Source organism: Setaria italica, chromosome IX, assembly GCF_000263155.2.
Source record: "Setaria italica strain Yugu1 chromosome IX, Setaria_italica_v2.0, whole genome shotgun sequence".
In the NCBI taxonomy this organism is placed as follows: Eukaryota; Viridiplantae; Streptophyta; class Magnoliopsida; order Poales; family Poaceae; genus Setaria; species Setaria italica.
Window position 1 is genome coordinate 29,741,227 of NC_028458.1, and position 24,192 is coordinate 29,765,418.

Consider the following 24,192-nt stretch of genomic DNA (forward strand, 5'->3'; position numbering starts at 1 on the left):
GGCCAGATATACACTTTGCTGTGTGTATGTGTGCTCGTTTTCAGGCATCCCCCAGGACTTCTCACCGTCAGGCGGTGAAGCGCATAATGAGGTATCTTCGATTTACTCCTGCATTTGGCCTTTGGTACTCTGCTGCTTCAACTCTCAGTTTGTGTGGTTATTCGGATGCTGATTTTGCTGGGTGTCGTTTGGATAGAAAGTCTACATCGGGTACTTGCCATTTTTTGGGTTCTTCGCTTGTTTCTTGGTCCTCTAGAAAACAATCTAATGTTGCTCAATCTACTACAGAGGCTGAGTATGTTGCTGCTGCTAGTTGTTGTTCTCAACTTTTATGGATGATAGCTACCCTTCGCGATTTTGGTTTGTCGTTTTCTCGCGTTCCTCTCTTGTGTGACAGCACTAGCGCTATAAGTGTTGCAAAGAATCCTGTGCTTCACTCTAAGACGAAACACATTGAGGTTCGTCATCATTTTCTGAGGGACCATGTTGAGAAGGGTGATGTTAAGCTTAAATACATTGATACTAGTCAGCAACTTGCTGATATTCTGACTAAACCACTCGATCAAACCACGTTTGCACGTTTGCGTGGTGAGTTCGGGGTGTGTTACCCATTCTAGTATCATTGTAAGTTGCTTCAGTTACATATGCCTTATACTTATTTTGGCTAGTTTGCGATCGATGCTTTTGGAGAGGTTTGAATGCTTTGCTTGACCAATTTTTATTCTTGAAAACAGCACAGATATATACTTAAAAAATTATGTTGGGCTATGCTTGCTTTTCTGAATCTAGTGACTTGTTGAATACTTGACATATATCTTGCTCATGGTTCGGTAGTCAGCTTCTTTTAATGGGCTTTCACTGCAAATGTAACTCACAATCCAAGTTTTATCTCGGGAGTGCATAGTATGGTTGTGAGCAAAAACTCTGAATTCCCATATCTCTGCTATTTAGCTCATGATCTGCTTGCCTTACTGAGAATTTAAATATGGGCGCAACTCTGTTTTTCCCTTGTCCCTGCTGGTTCTCGCTCATAAACAAAATTAAACAAACTGGCTGGGCACAACTCTTGCTTCCCATATCCCTGCTTATCATGCTCACAAAAGTTAGCCTTAAATATGACAAGTGAATGCATTTGTGGGCGTTGCAGTGAACTTTGACTGAAGCTGTGTATCTGTCGTGTGAGCTCGCTATATGTTTTGTCTTCAGCTTTGCACTGAGTTTGGAATGTGCATGTTTTTGCCTGGCACATTAGTTTTCAAACAGCTTTCAGTTCTAAAATTTTTATTGGTCATGGCATTGGAGTGTTCCTTCTCTGGATAGCTAGTGTTGTTGGTTAGCTTTTATAAGTATTTGGCATATGTCTCAGAAGCTTTAACTTGTGATTTCTCACATGCTTTTCTCTAAATTGGTTCCTTGCATTTTATCTTGATGGAGTGCTTTGTCAACAAGGGGGAGAGTGAGTAGCGCACAAATTCATTCTTGCAGTTGTGAGTTTTGCTGCTGAGATTGCTTTTGGGAGATTGATATGGATTTTGATTCACTTTGGGGAGAGTGAATTTCTGTCTTGATTGTGTCGAGCCTAGCTTTTTCGCTAGCCCATGTCTTGATGTCTTGTTTGATCAGTTAGCTGGAGCTAGAGTGTTCTCCAAGATCGATCTTCGTTCAGGTTATCACCAAATCAAGATCTGACCATGTGACATCCCTAAGACTACCTTCTCCACAAGATATGGACTCTACGAGTACCTGGTCATGTCTTTTGGACTCACCAATGCACCCGCATACTTCATGTATCTCATGAACTCGGTGTTCATGCCCGAGTTGGATAAGTTTGTGGTGGTATTCATTGATGATATCCTGGTGTACTCAAAGAGCGAAGAGGAACATGCCAACCATCTTCGCGTAGTTCTCCAACGGTTGAGAGATCATCAGCTCTATGCCAAGTTCTCCAAATGTGAATTTTGGTTAGATAGTGTCAAATTCTTGGGACACACTATCTCTAAGAATGGCATAGCCGTTGACCCCAGCAAGGTACAGGAAGTCATGCACTGGAAGCCTCCTGCCTCAGTGCACCAGATCCGAAGTTTCCTTGGACTGGCAGGCTACTATCGGTGTTTCACACCGGACTTCTCCAAGATAGCTAAACCGATGACAGAGTTGCTGAAGAAAGAGGTCAGATTTGTGTGGAACGACAAATGTGAAGAAGCCTTCAAAACCTTAAAGCGCTTGCTGACCACAGCCCCAATTTTGGCCCAACCCGACCCCTCTAGGTCGTTTGACGTGTACTGTGATGCCTCTGGCACTGGACTTGGGTGTGTTCTTATGCAAGACAACCGAGTCATTGCCTATGCCTCACGGGCATTACGACCTTACGAGCTGAACTACCCAACCCATGATCTTGAGTTGGCAGCAGTGATCCATACCTTAAAGATATGGAGATATTATCTGATGGGCACCCGCTGCAACATCTACACCGACCACAAGAGCCTCAAGTATATCTTCACCCAAGCCGACCTCAACATGCGCCAAAGAAGATGGCTAGAGTTGATAAAAGACTATGATTTGGAAGTGCACTATCATCCCGGCAAGGCCAATGTGGTGGCCGATGCACTTAGCCGCAAGACCTTTTGCAACTGCTTGTTGGCAACAACCTTCACCGAAACTTTGTGTCATGAGATGGGAAACCTCAGTTTGGAAATTGTTTCCCATGGAACCCTCGACCACATCGCCCTTGAGTCTGTTTTGGAAGACCAAATAAGGTCCGCACAAGTGGAGGATGAGGAAGTAAGGCGGATCACCAAGAAGATTTCCTTGAAGGATGAAGGATATAAGCAGTTTCGACAGGATGAAACTGGAAAAGTGTATCATGGAAACCGACTGGTTGTACCAGCCGACCCCAACTTGAGGAAGCGGATCCTAGACGAAGCTCATCTCTCCAAGTTCTCAATCCACCCAGGCAGCAATAAGATGTACCATGATCTACGCCAAACTTTCTGGTGGAGCGGAATGAAGCAGGAAGTTGCCCGGTATGTTTCAGAGTGTGACACCTGCGAACGCGTCAAGGCCAGTCATCTAAAGATAGCAGGTACTCTACAGCACCTACCTATTCCCTCTTGGAAATGGGAAGATATCAGCATGGATTTCATTGTTGGACTGCCTCTTTCATCGCAGCGACATGATTCCATTTGGGTTATAGTGGATCGTCTGACCAAGACCGCCCACTTCCTTTCTGTCCACACCACCCACACGGTCAAGCAGTATGCAGAGCTGTACCTCGACCGCATAGTTTTCCTACACGGTGTGCCTAAGACCATCATCTCTGATCGAGGAGTTCAATTTGTAGCACGCTTTTGGGAACAGCTAAAAGCATCTATGGGCACCAAACTCATCCGTAGCTCCACCTATCATCCTCAAACCGATGGTCAAACCAAAAGAGTCAATCAGATCCTTGAAGACATGTTCAGAGCTTGTGTCATCCACTATGACAAAAATTGGGACAAGTGCCTGCCATTGGCGGAGTTCTCCTACAACAATAGCTACCAAGCCAGTTTGAAGATGGCACCATTTGAAGCATTGTATAGACGAAGATGCCGGACACCATTGAACTGGTCCAAAATGGGCGAGAGACAAGTTTATGGCCCTGACTTAGTGGTAGAGGCCGAAGAGCAAGTGAAGGTAATCCAAGCAAATCTCAAGGCTGCCCAATCCCGACAGAAGAGTTACTCCGACAGGCGAAGAAGACCCCTACAGTTTGACATTGGTGATCATGTGTATCTTCGGGTTTCCCCAACAAAAGGAGTACAACGGTTTGGAGTGAAAGGAAAATTGGCTCCCCGTTACATTGGCCCATATGAGATTGTGGAAATGTGTGGACCCGTTGTCTATCGGATCCAACTCCCAGAGCAGCTCTCGGCCATACACGATGTTTTCCATGTGTCTCAATTGAAGAAATGTGTCCAGGTCCCAATTGAAATCTTGGACCAGGAGCAGCTTCAAATCGAGCCTGACCTAACCTATGCAGAGTACCCAGCTAAGATCCTTGACCAGAAGGAAAGGCGCACCCGACGCCAAGTGGTCAAAATGTACAAGATGCTCTCGAGAAACCACACGGAGGATGAAGCAACGTGGGAAACAGAAGAGTACTTGGACAAACACTTTCTAGGTTTTCTTTCCAGCCAAAGAGGTAAGGGCTACACCCCCCCCACCGGTTGCTTCTACATCCGAATCTCGGGACGAGATTCTTCTTAAGGGGGGTAGGCTGTAACGACCTCGGTTAAAATCCTTCGCGTTAATCTTAATCCGAGTCCCTGATCCCCTGTCTCAGTTTATCAAGTCTAAGTGCTCAACCTCCCGATCTCCCGACCCCCTGTGATCTGACCCCTCGCCGTCTTCCCCCAGTTCCGACCCCGCCGACCCACAACCCACCGCCGGATCTTTCTAAGTCCTCCCACAACACCTTCCTTAAATCTGAGCCGTGGACCACCGAGACTGACCGGTGGACCCACGAGATCTTTCTCCCAGATCTCCCGTGACAGGCGCACTCGAGTTGCATGCCCGCTTCAGAGTTTTCTAGCCGCGTGGCTCAACTTCTCCGATGCCCGCCGCTCCGCCTCGTCGCCGGCCACGACCGGATGGATTCTCGCTCCCCCTTCTCCAATCGCGGCGGAAGCTCCTCTGCAACCCTTTCTGCAGCACCTCGCCACCCGCGCCCATCATCACATCACCAGATCCTGGCTGCAGAGCCCGATGCCGCCCGTCTTTTTCGTCACCTCTCCACAGTCGCGTCGCCCGGTCCTCGCTACGCGACGATTCCTCCTCCGCCAACCCAGACCACGGCAGCGACAGCTCCTTTTCCGTCTTGTCAAAAGCTCCACCCCGACAATCTGTTGCTCCGCGCTCGCCCGTGCGACCGCAGCCGCCTGTCTTCTCACCTGTGCGCCCTCGTTTCTAGCACCGTTTCCCCGGTCACTTCCATCAGATCCACCGCATGACGATGCCCACCTCCGCCAAATCTCAACCACCGGCAAACCCGCGCCTACGCCGCCCTGACATCGGTGCCCAATGACCGCCGATGTCATCCCCGAAGTCCTGCTCCACCGCCCTTGTTGCTCAATCGTCGCCCCGGCAGAGCACTCCATCGCTCTTCCCCGGCCTTCGCGCCACTCCCCCTTCTCTCTTCCGCACAGCTATAAAATGAACTGCCGAAGCCCCGCCGGAGTTGCCCTTTTGCCATCGCTGCCCTCCCGTTTGCTCCCTGTTCGTGCTCACAGCGCCACCATCTAAGTCTGAGGAACTCTCCTCTTCTCTCAAACACCACCTTCCCCCCCCCAATCCACCAGCCACTGCTTCCCGTGCTGCACAAGAGCTGGCTTGTGATCCACAAAAAGCACCGCCGGCGCCAGAATACCACCGGACATCCTCGCCGCTGTCCCAAGCCTGTTCTTTCCGACCCCAAGCCTCATCCGTAAGACGAAGGTAAGCTACCGACCCTTGTACACCTCGTCTGACCCCTCCTATCTGCCCGACCCTGTCTGTTCCGCCGACCTTTCTCCGCCTCGCCCGAGGGCTCGGCTGTATCTTTTTCCTTGAACCGAGGGTGTATGTGTAAAACTTGGGGACTTTTCAGCGTTGAGTCTGAGGACCCCTAGCACATCTATTCCTCTAGATTAAGGGTCCGATCATAAGTTCCTCCCCATCCGACCCTTATATCTTGATCTCCACCAACTCAATCGAACCTCCCCACCCTCCTGTAACTTGCCGCAAGTTTCTGGGCTCAAACTTGCAAGTGTTGCTGTTGAAATACCCATCTAAATGCTAACCAATGCATTGTATTCGTGTAGAGCTGCGTCTCGCCAACGGCTTCTACAAGCTGCACCCGGCGCTAGAAGACGAAGGTGTAGCCGAGCTCCTGCCTCCAGAAGCCGAAGCCGCCCAAGCAGACGAGCAGTTTCCCTCCTCCTTGCTCGAAGGCAAGCCCCGGATGCATGAATCTCCTATGTTTTACCAAACTTGCGCATGCCTTCTTTAACATGCTTGTGCATTTACGTATAGGAGTTGTTTGGAACCATAGATGCATAACTTAGCTCCCTTGATCTGAACACTAGCTGTTGGACCGAGTAGATGCTTTGCTTAAATAGGAAACGGTAAAAGCCGAGTGATTTCCTGTCACTCGCGAGTTGTAGGAGTCGGTTGTTCCTCTTCTGTTACGACTATAAGGACGATGGACGGGGCAGGGTTTTGGGTAATTCTTTGGTGGTCGGTTGATCGCCCCGTCTGTCTATGAAACTTGCTAAGGCCCGACAGTGGTGGTGTTCATGATCAAGTGTTTGAAAGTACTAATCTCATACCTAGTATGGGATGGGGAAGCCTAGTACCTGATTGAACTAGGGCGTGGCTTATACCCCTGCTGTCCCTGGAACGAGGTTCCTATGGTGCATCATGTGGGTGCAAGTGCGGTCACAGTACGGTAGAGACCGGGACTGTGAAGCATTGCATGCCAAGGGAAGTTTGGACGTGACACGCGCCTGGGAATTGATGGGGACGGCCGACACAGGAAGCGACCCTTGTGGTGCGCGGATGTCGTGAGATTAGGTTCGCCATGCATGGTTAAGAAACTCGAATCGATTCGTCTGCCTCTCACAGTTTGAGACTGCTTGATCGCTATGTCACCCTGAGTAAGTAAAGTAATCTGATGATGACATGGTCTTGATGATGATGTATATATATACCTCTGATTGGTTCTATGTTTGTTTAGAAGTAGGTTGCAAACTTAGACCGGATAATAAACTTAGAACCTGAGCTAAAACTGGAAAGTAGGTATACACCTAGCGCTTATGGCAAACAAACCCCTCAGCCAAAAAGCCTTGCATGTCTAGAAGTGGTGGAGTAGTGTACTTCCTGTCGGTTAAGTCTTGTTGAGCTTAGTAGCTCAGCCTTGTTGTGGCTCTTCTTTTTCAGGTGAAGTTGCTGCCTCTGAGCCTCCCTCTGCTGGCACTTGGCCTCACCAGGGATATCCGACCCCGACGCAGTAGCTTCCGCACGTTGTTTTACCTTCTGTTGTTTTTCTTCTGAACCTTGTGAACTCTGATGTTGTTTTATGGCCAAACTAAATGGGTAATTTGTTAACTCAGTGGACTTGTTGTATTCTCTGGAACCGCTCACCTTCATGTAGATTTGCCATTCGGTCTTGTTCAAGTGGTTAAATCGGATGAAATCCGACGGCACTTCGTGTTTACTTGGTTAAGGCATGAGCGTCGCGTATCAAGCGGCTTAATCATCACTAATCAAGCAAATCCGAAGTGGATCCGCCACAGTCCAACTTTTGTAGTCCCGCGTGCTAACCGGGAAGCGCGGCCATCATATCTTTGCCGCTGGACCGTGCGCAGAACCAGGCGGCGCTCCCTCCTGTGCCGGGGGACACGGGTAATGAGCACCCTATGGCAAGCAGGGGAGGCCACGGACTAGGACGGTGCTGCTATAGCCTGTGCGGTTGTGGCTACAGTGTTCCGCCCGAGTACTGTGACGAATCACGTTGAGGGGCGCGGGCACCTTTCTGCGCGCTAGAGCCGCTTCGCATTAATGGCGAGGTTGATGGGGACTCACAAGATCTGCGCCCTCCTCCGCTGGTCTGCGCCCGAGGTGGATCCTTGTCTTGTGGGCCCGAGTGAGTCCGACCCCCTGTGCCCAGGGTCGGGCGAGGCGGAGCCTTCCAGCAAGGGGTCGGGCACATCCGACCCTAAGACCGTGGGTCGGGCGAGGCAAAGTTTTGCCGGCGAGGGGTTAGGCATGTCGGACCCTGGGACCATGGGTCGGGCGAGGCGAAGTGGAACACTCCGTGCTCATGCTGAGTCGGCGGAGATCACCGTCGCTGCAGGTGGACCCGAGCCTTCATGATTGTTGTTTAAGGGGCATAAAGAGGTCATTAATATTTACCCCCAACAGTTACGAACAACAATGCTCGTAGGTTAAAGATCTCTTGTTTATCCTCATCCCACACATGTACGCCTTCTTCCTTCCAGAGCTGTAAAAGTTCATCAACCATTGGTCTTCCTTCCAGAGTTGGGTTGTTGTGGGCCTTGGATAAGCGTCGGCATCATAATAAACTTCCGCTTCATGCACAACCAAGGAGGAAGGTTGAACATATATAGGGTCACAGGCCAAGTACTATGACCACTACTCAACTCACCAAATAGATTGAATCCAAACCTTATGTTCCTTGCATCACTTTCAAAGTCCGGGAGTGCTCTATCAATTGATGTCCACTAGGCCCCATCTGCAAGGTGTCTCAGCATCTCATCTTGCTTACGTTCTTCTTTGTGTCATCGCATCAACTTAGCATTCGCCTTGTTCCTAAACAAGCGCTTCAAGCGTGGTATTATAGGGAAATACCACATCACCTTCGTGGGAACTCTTTTCTTGGGAGGCTGCCCCTCGACATCTCTAGGATCATCTCGCCTGATCTTATACCGCAGCGCTTCGCACATGGGACAAACATCCAGTTCCTCGTATTTAGCACCACGATAAAAGATACAATCATTAGGGCATGCGTGTATCTTCTAAACCTCCAATCCTAGAGGGCAAACAATCTGTTTAGCTTCAAATGTTGTAGACGACAATTCATTATTCTCGGGAAGAATCTTCTTGACATTTTTCAACATCTCTTGAAATGCCTTGTCGGACACACCATTTCTGACCTTCCATTGCACAAATTCTAGTGTGGTACCCAATTTTTTATGGCCCTGCTAGCAATCTGGGTACAACAATTTTTGGTGATCATCTATCATGCGCTGCAACTTTTGCTACTTCCTTCTCAGTTTCGCAATCTCTGTGTGCATCCCGTAGCACCTAACCAAGGTCATCAGTAGGGCCATTTTCTGCAAACTCATCTTCATCAGCCTCGCCCATTGTATTACCTGCAAAAGCTTGGCCTGCAACCCAGTCCGGAATGGTGTCATCTTCCTCCTCCTCTTCGTCGTCTTCCACTACAATCCCTCTTTTGCCGTGCTTGGTCCAAACCAAATAGTTAGGCATGAAACCCTATCTAAACAAGTGGCTATGAATAGTCCCCTAGGAAGCCTGTGACTAGTCCTTCTTGTTACTGCATTGGAAGCATGGACAACATATGAACCCGTTCTCTGGCACGCTTTGGCCATTTCGAGAAAATAATGCAAGCCATCAATAAACACCTTGCTCCGTCTGTCTGCATTATACATCCATTGTCAGTCCATCCGCATCGTATTATGCATGAAAATGGATTACAGATGAATGGATTATGCATGAAAATGGATTACGCTTTTTTTTCCTTTTTTGTATTTCTGTTGTACACAATTAATTTTAATAGAATTTTTAGCATGCAGGTCTATAATATCTTGCCAACATTATAAGTATTAGGTTATATGGTAATTGTTTTTTTACCAATTCAAATATATTGTTTCTTCATCCTTCAACGATTACAAATATTAGGTTCTCTTGTTGCGAATAAGTGTGTCATTTCCATTTCGCATCAAAATTCATCTTTACGTGCCTATTGATGGTTATTTGATACGCTTTACGACTTATCTACATGCTATCACAATTGAAAACATGTCAAACTTTGTACTGCAAATAATGTTGAAAGTTTATATATAGATAGAAATAACATATTTAAATTTTAGATCCAAATAATATGATACACTACGACAAACCATCCATTGAGTATTATCTAGGAGGACTTTAAGCATCCTTGGGTGGCGAAGACGAAGGTTCCACTGACCCAGCCTCATCCTGTGGTTTATTTGTGCCTACTGCAACGGTAGTACTAAGTGGACGTGAAACACCTGGGACTGATGGTGGAGCATAACGACCACCAAAAGGAGGTTCCTGACCCACCGCAACAGCATTTTCATGATATCTTTGCAAATAACAAAGCATTGCTTTCTCCCACGTACTCATTTTCTTCGGCTTATCATGAGGGCCAACTATGGTTTTCCAGTTGCCGCGAGAGGAACGAGATCGCCCCCACCATCACCACTACCTCCAGCAGCAGAAGCCATCTCTATGTTCAAAAATTCATAACTTAGCACTGCAGAACTTGTTGAACTTGAAGACCGTGATCATCTCGGCGAGCATGTTCTACACCGGGCGGTACCGTACTTCACAATGGAAGAGCTTCGATTATACGAGGAAGGGGACACGGTCTTCCACGATATCCGTTTCTACTCTTCCTTGTAGAATCGGAGCTCCTCCTTGACGTCCGTTACCGCTCGGCGGAAAACATGCTCGCCGAGATGAACATGGTATGCAAGTTCAACAAGTACAGATTTGAAAAACCATATTGAATTTGACAAGATAAACCGTTTAGATAAGGGTATCATCATTCTTAAACCGCTGCAAGAATACATACTATATATGACACATATGAGATACTAATTTTTTCCTCATAATTAATATTGAAATCCTCTCAATTCTACCTCACATTTACTTTCCAATATCCCTCACATTCTAGCTCAAAATCCGCTCCATTTTCTACTTCACATTTTAGCAAATAAACTATCCATCTCCATTCTACACATCATGTTGTTTTAACTAATACGAATCGTATATAACAAGCAAACTATCCATCACATTCCAACTCAAAAACATGTATAAATACAAATCCTCTTCATTCTCCCTCTTTCTAACAAATAAACTCATTTTTCTCCCTCTCTAAAGCATAAATCAAAGCATAACAAGAGGATGAAGTAGCTAACCTTCACAACACTTTGGATGAGTGAAATCCTCACGAAAATGAGGGGAAAAAATTTGAGCAGCGCCTCCCCTAGGCTTGCTTCGGTGCCATGGAGAGTAGGTTAAACTCTCTGTCTTTGTGGAGTGAACTGGCTTGGGCTGGAGGAGGAAGAAAAGCATCTGTCTTGGGATTTAATGGGGGATGAGTTTTTATCCTGGTTTAAAACTCCAACCGGGATAAAAAGGAACACCTTTTATCCCAGTTGGAAACACCAACCGGGACAAAAAGGTGGCGCTTTTGTCCTCCAACCGGGACAAAAGGGGAGCGCTACCGACGCCTGGATTCTGACCGTTACAATCGGGATAAAAGGGGGGCCTTTAGTCCCGGTTGCAAATACCAACCGAGAGTAAAGCTCTGCCCTATTCTAGCCTACCATGGCGCGCCCTCTTTTGTCTCGGGTCAACTTTAAACCGGGATAAAAGGGGTGCATGGAAGGTGAGTTCTATGAAGTTTAATGGATCGCCGATCCATCATTCACGACATTAGGTTATAATGAGGCATGCACGGTTTATCTGATAATCGGCAGGTAGCAGTTCTATGGACGCCTTTTCTCCTTGCCGTCCTTGATCAGAAGATCCTACAGTACCTTGTCATCCAGGTACTCCGGCTCGATTACCTGCTGGCTGCTCGCACCACCTCCATGCTGTGGATCAGGGGCAGATTCAGAACAAGACTGCGTCCCAGGTTGAGCTGCTGATTCACATTTCCTGAACCTCTTTTTCTCTTATTAAGATTATAGTTTTTTAGCTAAACACCACATATGTTAAAGGAGCTACATGGACTCGCCCCGGCCTGCAGCCCGGGCAGCCTGGGCCCTAGATCTGCCCCTGCTGTGGATGCTAGGAAGATGACAATCCGCGCACATAGTTGTGCGTCTCGGCGGGGAAGTTGAGCACGGTGAGGTGCCCTTGCATGCGGTACGCCGTGCGGTCATACGCTCGCGCCGCTTCCTCGGCCGTATCGAACGTGCCGAGCCAGGTGCGCATGCTCTGTCGCAACGAGTCGTGGATCTCCGCGGCGAACTTGCCCGACGGGCGGCGTCGCACGCCACGGTATTTTGTCTTGCTGCCGTCCTTGCCATCATCAAAGCATCCGCAACCTTCCATGAACTGATCGTTCAGGCGATCTTACAACAGATGATGAACACTCAAGACAGTGAAGTTTTCTATAATTTGCTTGCTAGGTCACACCAAGAACAAGCCTGTCATTGGGACGCTAGCTAGTTCTGTGGTTGAATCACTGCTTGCGCTGTGGCAGCAATGGGGATCTGTATTTAAGGTAGTGGCTAGCGTGATGATATGCCCTAATGGAAGGAAAAAGCTCAGGACAAAATAAGATGCGAATTCTCGCAAGTGAGAAGTGACTGAGGTGACGTTGTGGACGATGTGGCCTCTTATTCATCTCTTTTGACTTTTGAGTACCCATATATAGTTGTGCTGACCAAGCCCATTTCATGGGTAGTACTATCTTCCAAAAGGACTAAACGTGTTAACTGAGACGAAGTCTTTCAAATATAAGGTTGGGAATATAATTAATACAAAGATAGAGCAGAGAGTGACCATGGAATATAAATAGCTTGGCAACATGACTATGGGGCACATGATAAATGAGGTAAAAACATGGTTCAAAAGAAGTTATATAATATGAAATATGGTTATAATCTAATTAGTACTCACTCCGTTCCAAATTCTAAGCCATTCTAATTTTTTTGAATGTCAAATCATATCAAATTTGATCAAATTTATACAATAAAGTACTAACATTTATGATACCAAATAAGTACGGTTAGATTCTTCATTAAATATATTTTCATAGTATATCCATTCGGTATCATAAATATTTATAATTTTCTCTATAATTTTGATCAAATATAAAATAGTTTGACTCTCCAATAAAGAGGGAGCACTACGCTAGGCTTTGGATCCATTGTAATAAGCTGTAAATGGATGGATGATAGATCGTATTCATCCGTAATGTGGTGTCTTTGTTTTGTTTCTTTATTAATGTTTGTTTCTCTATCTTAATAACTATCGCACAGATAGTTCTCGTAGGACACCTGTTTAAATAAATGTAGAATAAGACGGGACGGAATCATATCATATCACTTGTCTGTATATTGGTAATATATAGCTAGGTCTCGTGCTTGAATCACTATACATTAATAAAAATTATTGGCACAAAGCTAGTTTTGACATCAAACCATGCATGGTGCGTGCTAGACCCAATATAATTAACCGAATATATAGTACACAGTTCCATTCTTGTGTGTTGGTGGAATGTGCAGTGCATGGGCATGCAGTGTCAGGCATGTGTATCGGAACACTCTCTGTTCCTACCAATCATGTACTAACATCTTCCATATCAGGTTGATGCTTAATTACCTACCAATACTGAAAGTTGCCTGGTTTTCGAAGACTACATGTGTTGCACATTTGATTTGACGAATCCGATGCGTTATTTGCTACGCAACAAAGAAAAAGTTCGCGATTCTGCGCTGCTCTAGCTCAGCTTTATTGTGTATCCGCCTTTCCCATATAAAATATATATTATTGTATTCAAGTATATAGTGTTGGAGGGGAAATATTGCATGCGCGCGCTTAAAAAAGAAACGGATACCCTTTAGTGCATTGTGCGGTCGTCTTTTATTCTAGATGGCAGAACAGTTGTTTTTGCATTGTACTATCTTTCCTAGTAAATATGAGTCAGTTTATGACCCTGATATTCAAAATATATTTCCAACAGATGAAATAAACACTCAAATCACTCTTAGAATAACGAATTGAATTGGTGATGGTCAAACACCCCAAGCGGAGATTCGGTGGAACCTCCTTTTCGAGATTCAGCCTAGGGGAAGATTCGCGTAGACAAGACCACATACGGTGCTTAAGCGAAATATGGGACAGTCATTTGGACAAGTTTGGGCCACTCAGAAGTATAATACACTATGTACAGTGCTTTTGTAGGAAGATGAACAGTACAATGCTCCCTTTCAACTGAGATCCAAAAACAGCCCCTGGCGTGCCACGCTTGGGGGAGCCGGTCATTTCCCGTGCGAATGCTCACCGCCCTAACAACACCGGTTGTAGGTATACCACTGACCAGTCGGGGAAAGACGTGCTGTCCCTTAGCACCTTGGAGTGGCCGCCCCCTGCCGCATCACTAGCCCTTTCCCTCTGACACATAGCTCGCGGGGAAGGGAGGAGGGTGACAGCCTTGGTCGCACATCTAGCTAAGCATGGTCATTTATTTTGACCTGAACTCGACTGACAGACCCGTCAGCCAGCCTCAGTTTTTCTCATAATGACGATGTTTTAAGGGGAAGGGGCGCTTTTGATAGGAATTGTCACTGGTAGAGCTACATATGTCTGGGTCATTTCTATTAGGGTCAAACAGTCATTTCTATTAGGGTCTAACAGTCACCACCGACAGGAGCTTTAGTTCCAATTAGTAATATTAATTGGGATTAAAGAGCCTCCTTTAGTCCCAGTTGTAACAGCTAGAAACGGTTAGGAACAACGACAGAACCTCGTGGAGGATTTAGTTCCGGTTGGTAACACCAACCGGGATTAAAGACCACTCATTTAGTCTAGTTGGAAACATCAACCGGGACTAAAGCTCACCATTTAGTCTCGGTTGGTAATACCAACCGCGACTAAACACCCGCGCTATAAATGAACACCTGCGCTATAAAAAGTGGATCTGACCAAGACTAGATACAATGATGAACCGTTCGTCCTCGCCAATGATGTGCATCAGGTTTTCTATGTGGAGGACATCTCTAGCAAACCCAAGAAAAATTCAGAAGATAAAGAAAAATCATGGGAGCTAAAGCGCCACATAGTTCTTCTAGACCAGTCAGATGATTATGATTAATTTGATGGCATGCCTCCATTCGCTGTCGAAGTTGACACAAGCATCATGCTAGCAAAAGAAGAGGCTCCGCACTTACGCCGAAATCATGACGTCAAGAAGAAGTTTTTTAACGTTACATTGCAATACACTGTATATGGTGCACCTTTATGTAATGCTCTATGGCTATCAGAATCTTTCAATTATATTGTAATGCCCTATGGTGAATCTTTATTCGATCAATATAAACAATGTTAACTTAACCCCATACATCAATTGTATTTTTTCACGTTCAAATTATTTAATTGAATAGTTTGTTGATCAATTGATGCATTAAAATAATTATTTCAGAAACTTAATAAACTAGTACAGAATTAATGACCGATTCAAACTTATTTTAAATAAACTTGCTAATTTAATATATTTTTGCAGGGTTAAAATATGTAATTTTTTTATTTTTCTTGAACAACAGCAGTAGAAAACAACTTAAAACATATATAAATTAAAACTACAAAACTAATTGCAGCACAAGTAGGAAATGAAAAGGAGGGGCCTTTAGTCCCGGTTGATAATACCAACCGGAACTAAATGGGATTTTTTCTTCTCCCGTGCTTAAAGCCCCGTTTAGTCCCGGTTCGTATTACCAACCGGGAGTAAATCCCCCCCTTTAGTCCCAGGTGCTAATATCATTGGGACTAAATGCCCTTTAGTCCTGGTTGGAAACTCCACCCGGGACTAAAGGAGAGGTATCAATATCTCTTCTCCGTCCCCTTCAACCTCCTCACTTCACTCTCCGATCCTCCGTCTCTCGTCTGTACTCTGCCCCGGTCGCCACGTCCTCCACGTCGACGTGCCGTGCTGCCCCATCTTTCTCCACTGCCGCCACTCCCCGCGCCTCTCCATCGTTCTCTCCCCCGACCACGCCTCTCCATCGTCCTACACCCCGGCCGTACACACCCTCTCCATTGTTTGTTGTCCCAACCGCACCGCCACCACTGACCTCGACGATCTCCTTCGCCTCCGCGCCCTGTGGCTCCTCGGCGGTGTCCTCTTGGCCCGGCGCCCTGCTCCTCCCTGAGCGCCACACCGCTGCCAGCCGTTGGCCCTTCTCCTCCAACCGGGCCCCTCTGTGACGCCCGCGCGGCCCCAACGACACCCTCCTCCTGTGCCGCCATTTTGCCGCAGCCCCTGTGCTACCGTCCCGATACCCCAGCCTGCCCCTGCCGCCCGTCAGCCGGTAAGTACGGCGTCAACGACACCCTCCTCCTGTGCCGCCATTTTGCCGCAGCCCCTGTGCTACCGTCCCGATACCCCAGCCTGCCCCTGCCGCCCGTCAGCCGGTAAGTACGGCGCCAATCGGGCATTGACATAAGCCCCCGGTTTGCTAATGCAAGTCAGATTTTTTTAAGTAGGATTTTAGTATATTAAATTAGGAAATTAGTAGAAATTAGTAAAAGTTAGTAAAAATTAGTACAATTTAGTAGATTAGTGGAAATACATTGAAAATTAGTATCTATACTTTATTAGTAGAAATTAGTATAAATGCTTAGGAAATTAGTATAATGTAGTAGAAATTAGTATAATTTAGTATAAATTCTTGGGAAAATTAGTATAATTTAGTAAAAATTAGTAGAATCTAGTAGAATTTATTAGATTAGTGAAATGAGTAGGAAATTAGTATACTTTAGTAGAAATTTGTATCATTTATTATAAATGCTTAGGAAATTAGTAAAATTTAGTAGATTAGTGGAAATGTCTTCAAATTAGTATAATTTAGTATAAGTGCTTAGTGAATTTTAGAAAGTTAGTACAATGTATGGTTTTATGTGTATTTATTTCATGTAAATATTTTTAATGTTTAATTTCATGTAAGTTTCATGTGATAAATTGTACAAGTTTTATTGTATGGTTTTAAGTGTATGTTTTCAATCAAGTGTCTGTGTATATATATGATTCTATATATGATAAGTTTTGTATGATTTCATGGTTGTTGTATGATTTCATATATATACATTTAATGTACTACTTGGGACAATCTTTAGTTTAATGTATCAATGATTACATGTGTGCATAACTAATGTTATTATTAGTTGAGATGGGAGACGAAGAGGATGAAAGGTATATAATGGAGTAGATTATTGCTGGCGATAGTGGCTCAAACGTTCCAAGAACCTACACTAACGATGAGGGTAGCTAGGCGGACATGTTCCTCAACATGTCTGGTGATAGCAATGATGAGCCTAAGCATGGTGTTGATGACAATGCGGAACAAGATATTGCCATGATGGAAGGTTCCAGCAAGGTATATATCATTTTCATTGCTTTAACCCATCATCCATAACTTCATAATGATTTTTACTATGTACTAATTAACGAATCTTGAACTTTTAGCCATCTGAATCGATGAAGCGAAATAAGCTGCGAAGTCGTAAAAAGATAATGGAGGGAAATCTTCAGATCACGAAGTGACAGAAGAGGGCCAGCCAATTGCTCATGAAAAAGTTGCTAGAAAGTTTGTGAGTAAATGTGGAGATATTGTAAGGGACAATGTGCCCATCAACATTCGAGAATGGAAGTCCAGTAAAGAAGATGATCCATACGTGCTCCCGCATACACAGGAAGATATGTTGTGGGCAGATGTCAAGAAACACTTCACACTTCCTAACGACGATGATGAAAAAGATGTGAAAGACTAGACGCTCAAGAAGATGGCAACCCAATTTCAGGCCTTCAAGAAGAATCTGGATACCATCTATATCAAGAAGGGTCCACTCCAGATTTTGATGACTGACTAAAGTTAAGAGATCACTGGAACTCATTTCTAGAATACAAGAAGAGTGAAGATAGTGCGAACAAGGTTTGTGTCAACTCAAGCAATGCCAAGAAGAAGGAGTACCATCATCGTCTAGGTCAAGGTGGTTACAGGAGTGCAATTCCCAGATGGAAAAAGATGGAACAAGACCTACTCGATCGAGGTATCCAACCAGCAATTGTTGGCTAGCCCGATCGATCGAAGCATTGGTATTACGCTCATGATGGTACCCTTAGCCCTAAGGATGGGACACTTGTTTTCAATGAAACAATATGTGAGAAGGCCCCCATGCTTATCAAAAACGTTGAAGATTATAAAGAAGGAAAGTTCAAGCCTGAAAGGGAGAACGATGAGCTGACTTTGGTGCTTCGGAATCCCGAACACCCAAGACGTTGCCGAGGCTTCGGGGTGGTTCCATGGAAGTATGCTTTCCGTAGGGACATCGACACGTACAAAAGCGGGAAGAGAAGAAAGGAACAACAAGAGGAGAGGTGGCGGCGTATGTTAGAACCTAAAGTGCATGAACTAGACGTAAGAATGTAGGAAGAAATTAATCGATGAGTGGCCCTGGCAGTTACTGAGATAGCCCAATCTGGAGCACTGCCAGATCCGAACATCATCGTAAGCCCTTCTCAACGCCGAAGCAGTTGTGCATCCATAGGGGTCCCCGATGAGAACATGCCAAGCTTACCCATGGTTGTGCAAGACAACCAATGGTACCCTATGGATGACATCACTTAGCACACCTCATGTGAGCTACACAGACCATTTGGCAATCTCACTATTAAGGTATACATATATATAATTTATACAATTATCTCAATTGATCCACACCTCAGGAGTTTAATAACTTCTTTATTTCTCCTATATGTATAGGTGGTGTTCGAAAGTGGTTTACAAATCCTACGGGGGCATACAAGCCATGGAATGGTGATTCCACCTATCTACTCCACCGTTGGGGTGGAGCAGATTTGTGACCGTAAATATGAAGGCCTAGAGCTTGACTTCCTAGGAGTTGATAGAGAAAGGACACTACGAGATGCACTTCACAATATCATTCATTGGAGCAAATGTTACATCATCATCTTCGACTAGGAGGGGCACCATTTCTTCCCATGGATCCCCCGTAGCCACCATCTCCTTAGAACTCAAGACCATCATCTCTAGCACATCAACCTTCAGGACCATCATCACCACTAGAACCGTCGCATCCTGCTCAATCACCGTCTCCAGCACCATCTAACCCAGCAGGTGGGAGTGACGATGACCAAAACACCCCTCCTCAATTACCGTCCGTAGCACCGGGACTAAAGTCTGGTGTGAGCAAGGAACCATATGCAACACCTCACAAGAAGTCGCGACCACCACCTTCCAAGCCAAAGTAGCCAAATGCAAAAGAACTGAGGAAGAAAACAAAGAAGTCTGAACCTATTATGAAGCTACCAGGTGATATGACTCCTAAGGAATTGGAGGAGGCATCGCAAGCATATGTAAGGGAGTGGTTTGAAAAAATGGTTGCAGAAAGAAAAGCGAAGGGAGGAGGGTCGATGTCCTGGGCTGCAATTAGGAAAAGAGAAGAAGGGCCTGGTGGCCAAGTTAGGCTGGAACTAGGAAAGGGAAGGAGGGGGCCTTGGTTTGTTTTTTGTAGGCCTACTAGCCGATTGGGCCCAAAAGTCAGTTGGGTTTTCCATTTTTAACATGAGTGTCGACACGGGCCTCCAGCATGTTGTCTAGTGGGCCTGATGCCTTGGGAGTTCGTTGACCAGGCCTTACAGCATCGAGCTTAGCTTTGGCCGAACAGCTAGTTGTGTGGCATGATGATGGTGATCCATAGGTAGCCAGCATCAAGCCCTTCAACACAACCCGTTCGACGACATGTGCGTGGCCCATTCAGCAGTTCACCTGATTGCTTGTTAGGTGTAGAGAAAATACTTGCTTCCTAAAAAAAAGAACAAACTTCCTTGTATATATATGTTGCCTGTTTGCCTGTCACACCCTAAAATTTTTGAATTTCAGGATGTGAATAAAATAAATAATTATACAATGATTTTCTCATAATTTTAAAAAATTTCCCAACATTTATTTTTCTTTACATGAAATTTAGTATAGGAAAAATAATTGTTTGTTTTTCTAAATTCAATAATGTTGTTCTGTGTCTGTGCATTCATTCCGATGCATCTTGGTGTTTCTTGAGTGCAAAGAGTTTACAAAATACGTTTAGACGTTGTCCAGATCCTTCTGAGAATTTTCCAGCTTTTTCTGGAATTTACTCTCCTTTTCCTAGAGCTTAATCCAATTTTTGAGAGGCTCTAGAGTCCTTTTCACAAGCTCCAAGTATTTTATTTGGACTCCTCGTGTGCCAAGCTATCTCTACGAATTTTCTTGGAATTTTTGGAATTTTCAGAGTATTTTTCATGGCTTAACTGATTTATCTAGATTTTTCTATATTTATTTGTACACGGGAAATGTTTCTAAAAAGAAAACCTTTTCCTTCGGGACGAGCCCGTGGGCCCGATCCACTTCGGCCCATCAGCAGGCCCAGCACAGCCCACGGACACAGCTGCTCCCTAGGAGCAGCACGCGAGCCGCCGCCGCCGCCAGCCTTTGCCTGGGCGTGCGTGCCAGGCGATGCCGCCTGCCGCACCCTATAAAGCCGCCGCAGTCGCGCCCTACTCACCCTGCTGCCCCTGCTCCTTTGCGCTGCCACCTCGCACCGCCACCCAGCGTCGGCCAAATCCCTGCTCTGCTAACCGCCAGCGGGGCCGAACGCCACCGCCGATTTCCGCCCACCTGTCCGCATCTACCTACCGTCAGAGGATGCCAACGCGACGAGGAGGTTCTTAGGGTCAAGCCGCACGTCCTCTACCGGTTGCAGCCATCCCATCGCCATCGGAGCATCGCTACCGTGTGAGAGCCCGAGCCGGCCATCATCTTGCTCCTGCCAGCCAATTCCGACTGCCTCCGTCTCTCTCCGCCGATGGTAAGCGCATCCCTAGCATCCCCTTGATCTCCTCTCCTTGTTCCCCACCTTGGTCGAGCTACGCAGCACCCCCAGCGCCGGTGATTTGCACCACCAGAGCTGTCGGGCACCATGGGGAAGAAGATGCCGGTTTTGCGTCTAACCGCCTGGAGAACCTTGTAATGGCTTCTCTTTTCTTTATGTTTTGGCAAACCTGCAAATAACCCCGAGAGAAGTTAGATCCCTGCAACCGAGCCCAAGCAATCACCTTTAAGAGATGTAACCCTATCCCTATCTTTATTCACGAGCACTGTTCCTTGTGTCTTGTCAATCTTCTCAGCTAACCCTCCTGATCTACGATTAATTACGACTAGGCCCTTGCAATCTTGTTTAGCTCGTGGAATCTATGTTTTAGCTCCGTTCTAATCCGTTCAAGTTGCGTTAAGTTCATAATAACATAAAATACACGTTAGTGGTAATATTTTCATTCATGCATATTTTTGAAAATAAATTTGTTATTAATTTGAGTAATGCCTGATAAACATGTTTCTTCTCTAAATAAAATCTACTCAGAGTTATACACCGCTTTTCATAATAAACATCAATTTGATTAATGCCTACTTCATATCATTTTCTAAATAAAAGCCAATTAGGTTATATATCAGTTTTTCATAAACGAAAGTTAATTTGATTAACGCTTATCTAAATAATTCTTCCAATTAAAAGCTAATTAGAGATATACCTCAGCTTTTCATAAATTAAATTCAATTTGATTAATGTTTATTCAATTTGCCTTCTAAATAAAAGCTACATAGGTTATACCTCGAATTTTCATAATTAAATGTTAATTTGGCTAATATCAATACAAATGTGTTTTTAATCTAATCTGCTTAGTTGGACTCGAAATATAAACTTATATGCTTAGATGCTTTTACATGCTTCTTTTTAAATCAAATGTTTAATTGCTTAAATTGTACTTAAATATTTATAATAAAATTGGACTAAGTTTTACATCATCTTTTCTTATGAAAATATAAATATGACTTGATTAATTCTAACTAAGGATATTTCTCTGAAATATCTTTACATTTTTTTTCCTCAACTAAAATAAATGCAGCATGTAGCTCTTATCTTTTCCTTTATAATTCAGATCTCTCGATAGTTTTATCTTTTCAACCATAGTTCCATTCTCAGCGTTTCTTGCGTTTGCATGATCACAAAATCGAGCCCTATCTTTTATTACGCGCTTTTAAAGCTTTTCTTTTGTTTTGGTATATTGTTCTTAGTTGTACTTGTTTTTTGTTTTGTATGCTTGTGTTGATGTTTGCTTTGAGTAGAAGGATCACTGTTTGGAAGATTTGAAGATTTATAGTTCCAAGAGAGCAAGAGCTAAAGAGTAGTAAGAGTAAATTTTTCATTGGAGAAAGGCAAGTGTGTCCTTGTGCTTTGATCCCAATAACTTTACTTAATCACTATTGCATATGCTTGCATTTAATTTGATGGGTCCTATTAAGATTTGCCTAGTTTTTATGTTCATTCCTTGTCAATCTGGGTTTATCCTTCTATTGGGTAGCTATGCTTAGTCTGACCGGGTGATTCAGCATGACCGGCATTGATGCTACTTTTGGGCTCCAACAGATAACAATGTTGTTGTTACGGAGATACTTAGTGTTTGGTTCAACCAAGGCGCGGTAAGTTAATGTCATTAGAAAGCAGTGTTATCTGTTATAGTTGGAAAGCAGCATTTGGTTGGACAAATACGACAGTGGTGAGAATGAACAGTACGAATGAATGAAGATTTAGTCCCAAGTCCGATCAGATACCACGTGAATGGGCCAAGTTCCTGCGCAGTTATTATAACCACGACAACTAAATCAATGGACAGTTGAGAGGGAGGGTACTTTTGGCCACTGTAGGATCAGATACACTGCTACGGAATCAACATTTAGTGTCGATCCCAAACCCCTTTAGTACGCTTTAGTACCGGTTGTCCTATATTAGTATGAAAGGGGATTAAGGCCGCGTTTGGCCGGGCTCCGGGAGCGGCTTCTCCCGAAGTCGTGCCAAAGGGCGCCGGACAGCTGAAATGGCTCCGGCTCCGCCGGCGGAGCCTCGGGAATCTCGCTCTCTGGAGCCGTTTTGGGCCGACGGAGCCAAAAAAAGAGGCTCCCGCGGCTCCTCCTCCTCGTTGCCCACTGTTGCCTTCGGGGAGGGCCCGCAGGCAGGCGGAGGGACCTTCGGGTGGGCGGGCGAGCGGCGGCAGAGCTCCGGCGGGCGACGGCTGACGACGACGGCGGGGGCGGAGACGACCGGGAGGCGGGAGCAGGGATGGCGACAACCGGGAGGAGGCGGGAGGCGGGGTGGAGGCGGCCGGGAGGAGGCAGGAGGCGGGCCTGCGGGGGCAGCGACGGCCAGGAGGAGGCGACGGCCGAGAGTGGATAGGAGCGGCGGTGGGAGGATAGGGAAGAGAGAGAAGAGGGAGTCCGGCGGTGGTTAGATAGGGAGGAGAGAGAAGGAGAGAAAAAATAGGAAAAGGAATGGGAGGAGAGAAAAAAAATAGGAAGAGAAAAGAAGGAAAATAAATATGAAGAAAAGAAAAAAAAAAGAAAAGGAAAATGAAAGGGTATTATGGGTATTTCATCTTATCTAACCATTTTAAACTATACGGAAGAGCCGTTTTGCCAAACGTTTTTTCAAAAGGAGGAGCTAGAGCCGGAGAAGCCACTCCACCAGTGGAGCCAGAGCCGGAGCCGTTTTCGGAGGAGCCGGAGCCCTGCCAAACTAGCCCTAAATAATCAGTACTAAAGGAGGTAGTTAGTACCGGTTGAGGTCACCAACCGGTACTTAAATTGGCTGCCATGTCACCTGTAGCCTACGCTAATTTAGTATCGGTCTGGTATTAAATAATTTTTTCTTTTTCTTTTCTTATTTCTTTTATTTTTTGGTTGTTTCTTTATTCTATATTTATATTTTGTATTTATTTCCTTTATGTATACTAGTTCTAATACGCAATATATAAAGTTATATTTGATATATAATATTACATTTGAGATATAATAATTATATATGGAAATCTTGTACTTACACATATATTAAATATTATGTTGCATCAACATTTCAAGCTCAACATTTGGATCAACTATTCTGAACTAGAGTCCTCACGGTGATGCAGATTTGATCCATCATTATGGAAATCTCCTGTTCGATTTACTACCTCATCCATAAGAAATCCATAGAGTTATTCTTTAATTGTCCTGATTTTTTCCATCTTGAGGAGTGCTTCCTTCATGTGCCTCATCTGTGTCATTAGCAAAGTTATTATATCAATTAGAATTAATATATTGTTAAGAATTTTGTCTATGTACTGTGAGTTTGTGGTCGATCACACGCTCGGACCTACAAACATGGATGGACTCACATTCAGCATCTGCATAAATTATTCCGCTGGTTCTATATCAAACACTATATATATTAAAAAGGTTATGAAATATTTGTTATTTTCAAGGAAATGATACGAGATGTAGAATTCGAGTCTCATATAAAGTCACCTGAACTTAAACCGTAGGTACAGGAAGGGTACTATTGGTCATTGTACACCACCATAGCGGTACTATTCATCGAAGCAATGTGGATCACCAGGGTACTATTGGTTACTGTACAACACAACAGCAGCACTATTCATTGAAGCGATATGGATCACCATTTATCACTGCAGCAGCAGATTTGGATGGAAGATTGGATGGCTAAGCAGCGTTAAGTTGCAGTGGCAGTGGCCACTGCACTTTATTCTGCGTTTCCAAATGACCCGAT

The 24,192-nt window shown here is 45.0% G+C and overlaps 1 protein-coding gene across 1 annotated transcript; it reads right to left on the bottom strand.

The window, feature by feature from the left end:
* Nucleotides 1-11,601: 11,601 nt before the first annotated feature.
* On the bottom strand, nt 11,602-11,868 carry LOC111258455 (ethylene-responsive transcription factor ERF096-like). The gene has a single exon (XM_022829723.1). It carries the CDS (start codon nt 11,866-11,868, stop codon nt 11,602-11,604), a length of 267 nt encoding a protein of 88 aa, XP_022685458.1.
* Between the last annotated feature and the right edge of the window lie 12,324 nt (nt 11,869-24,192).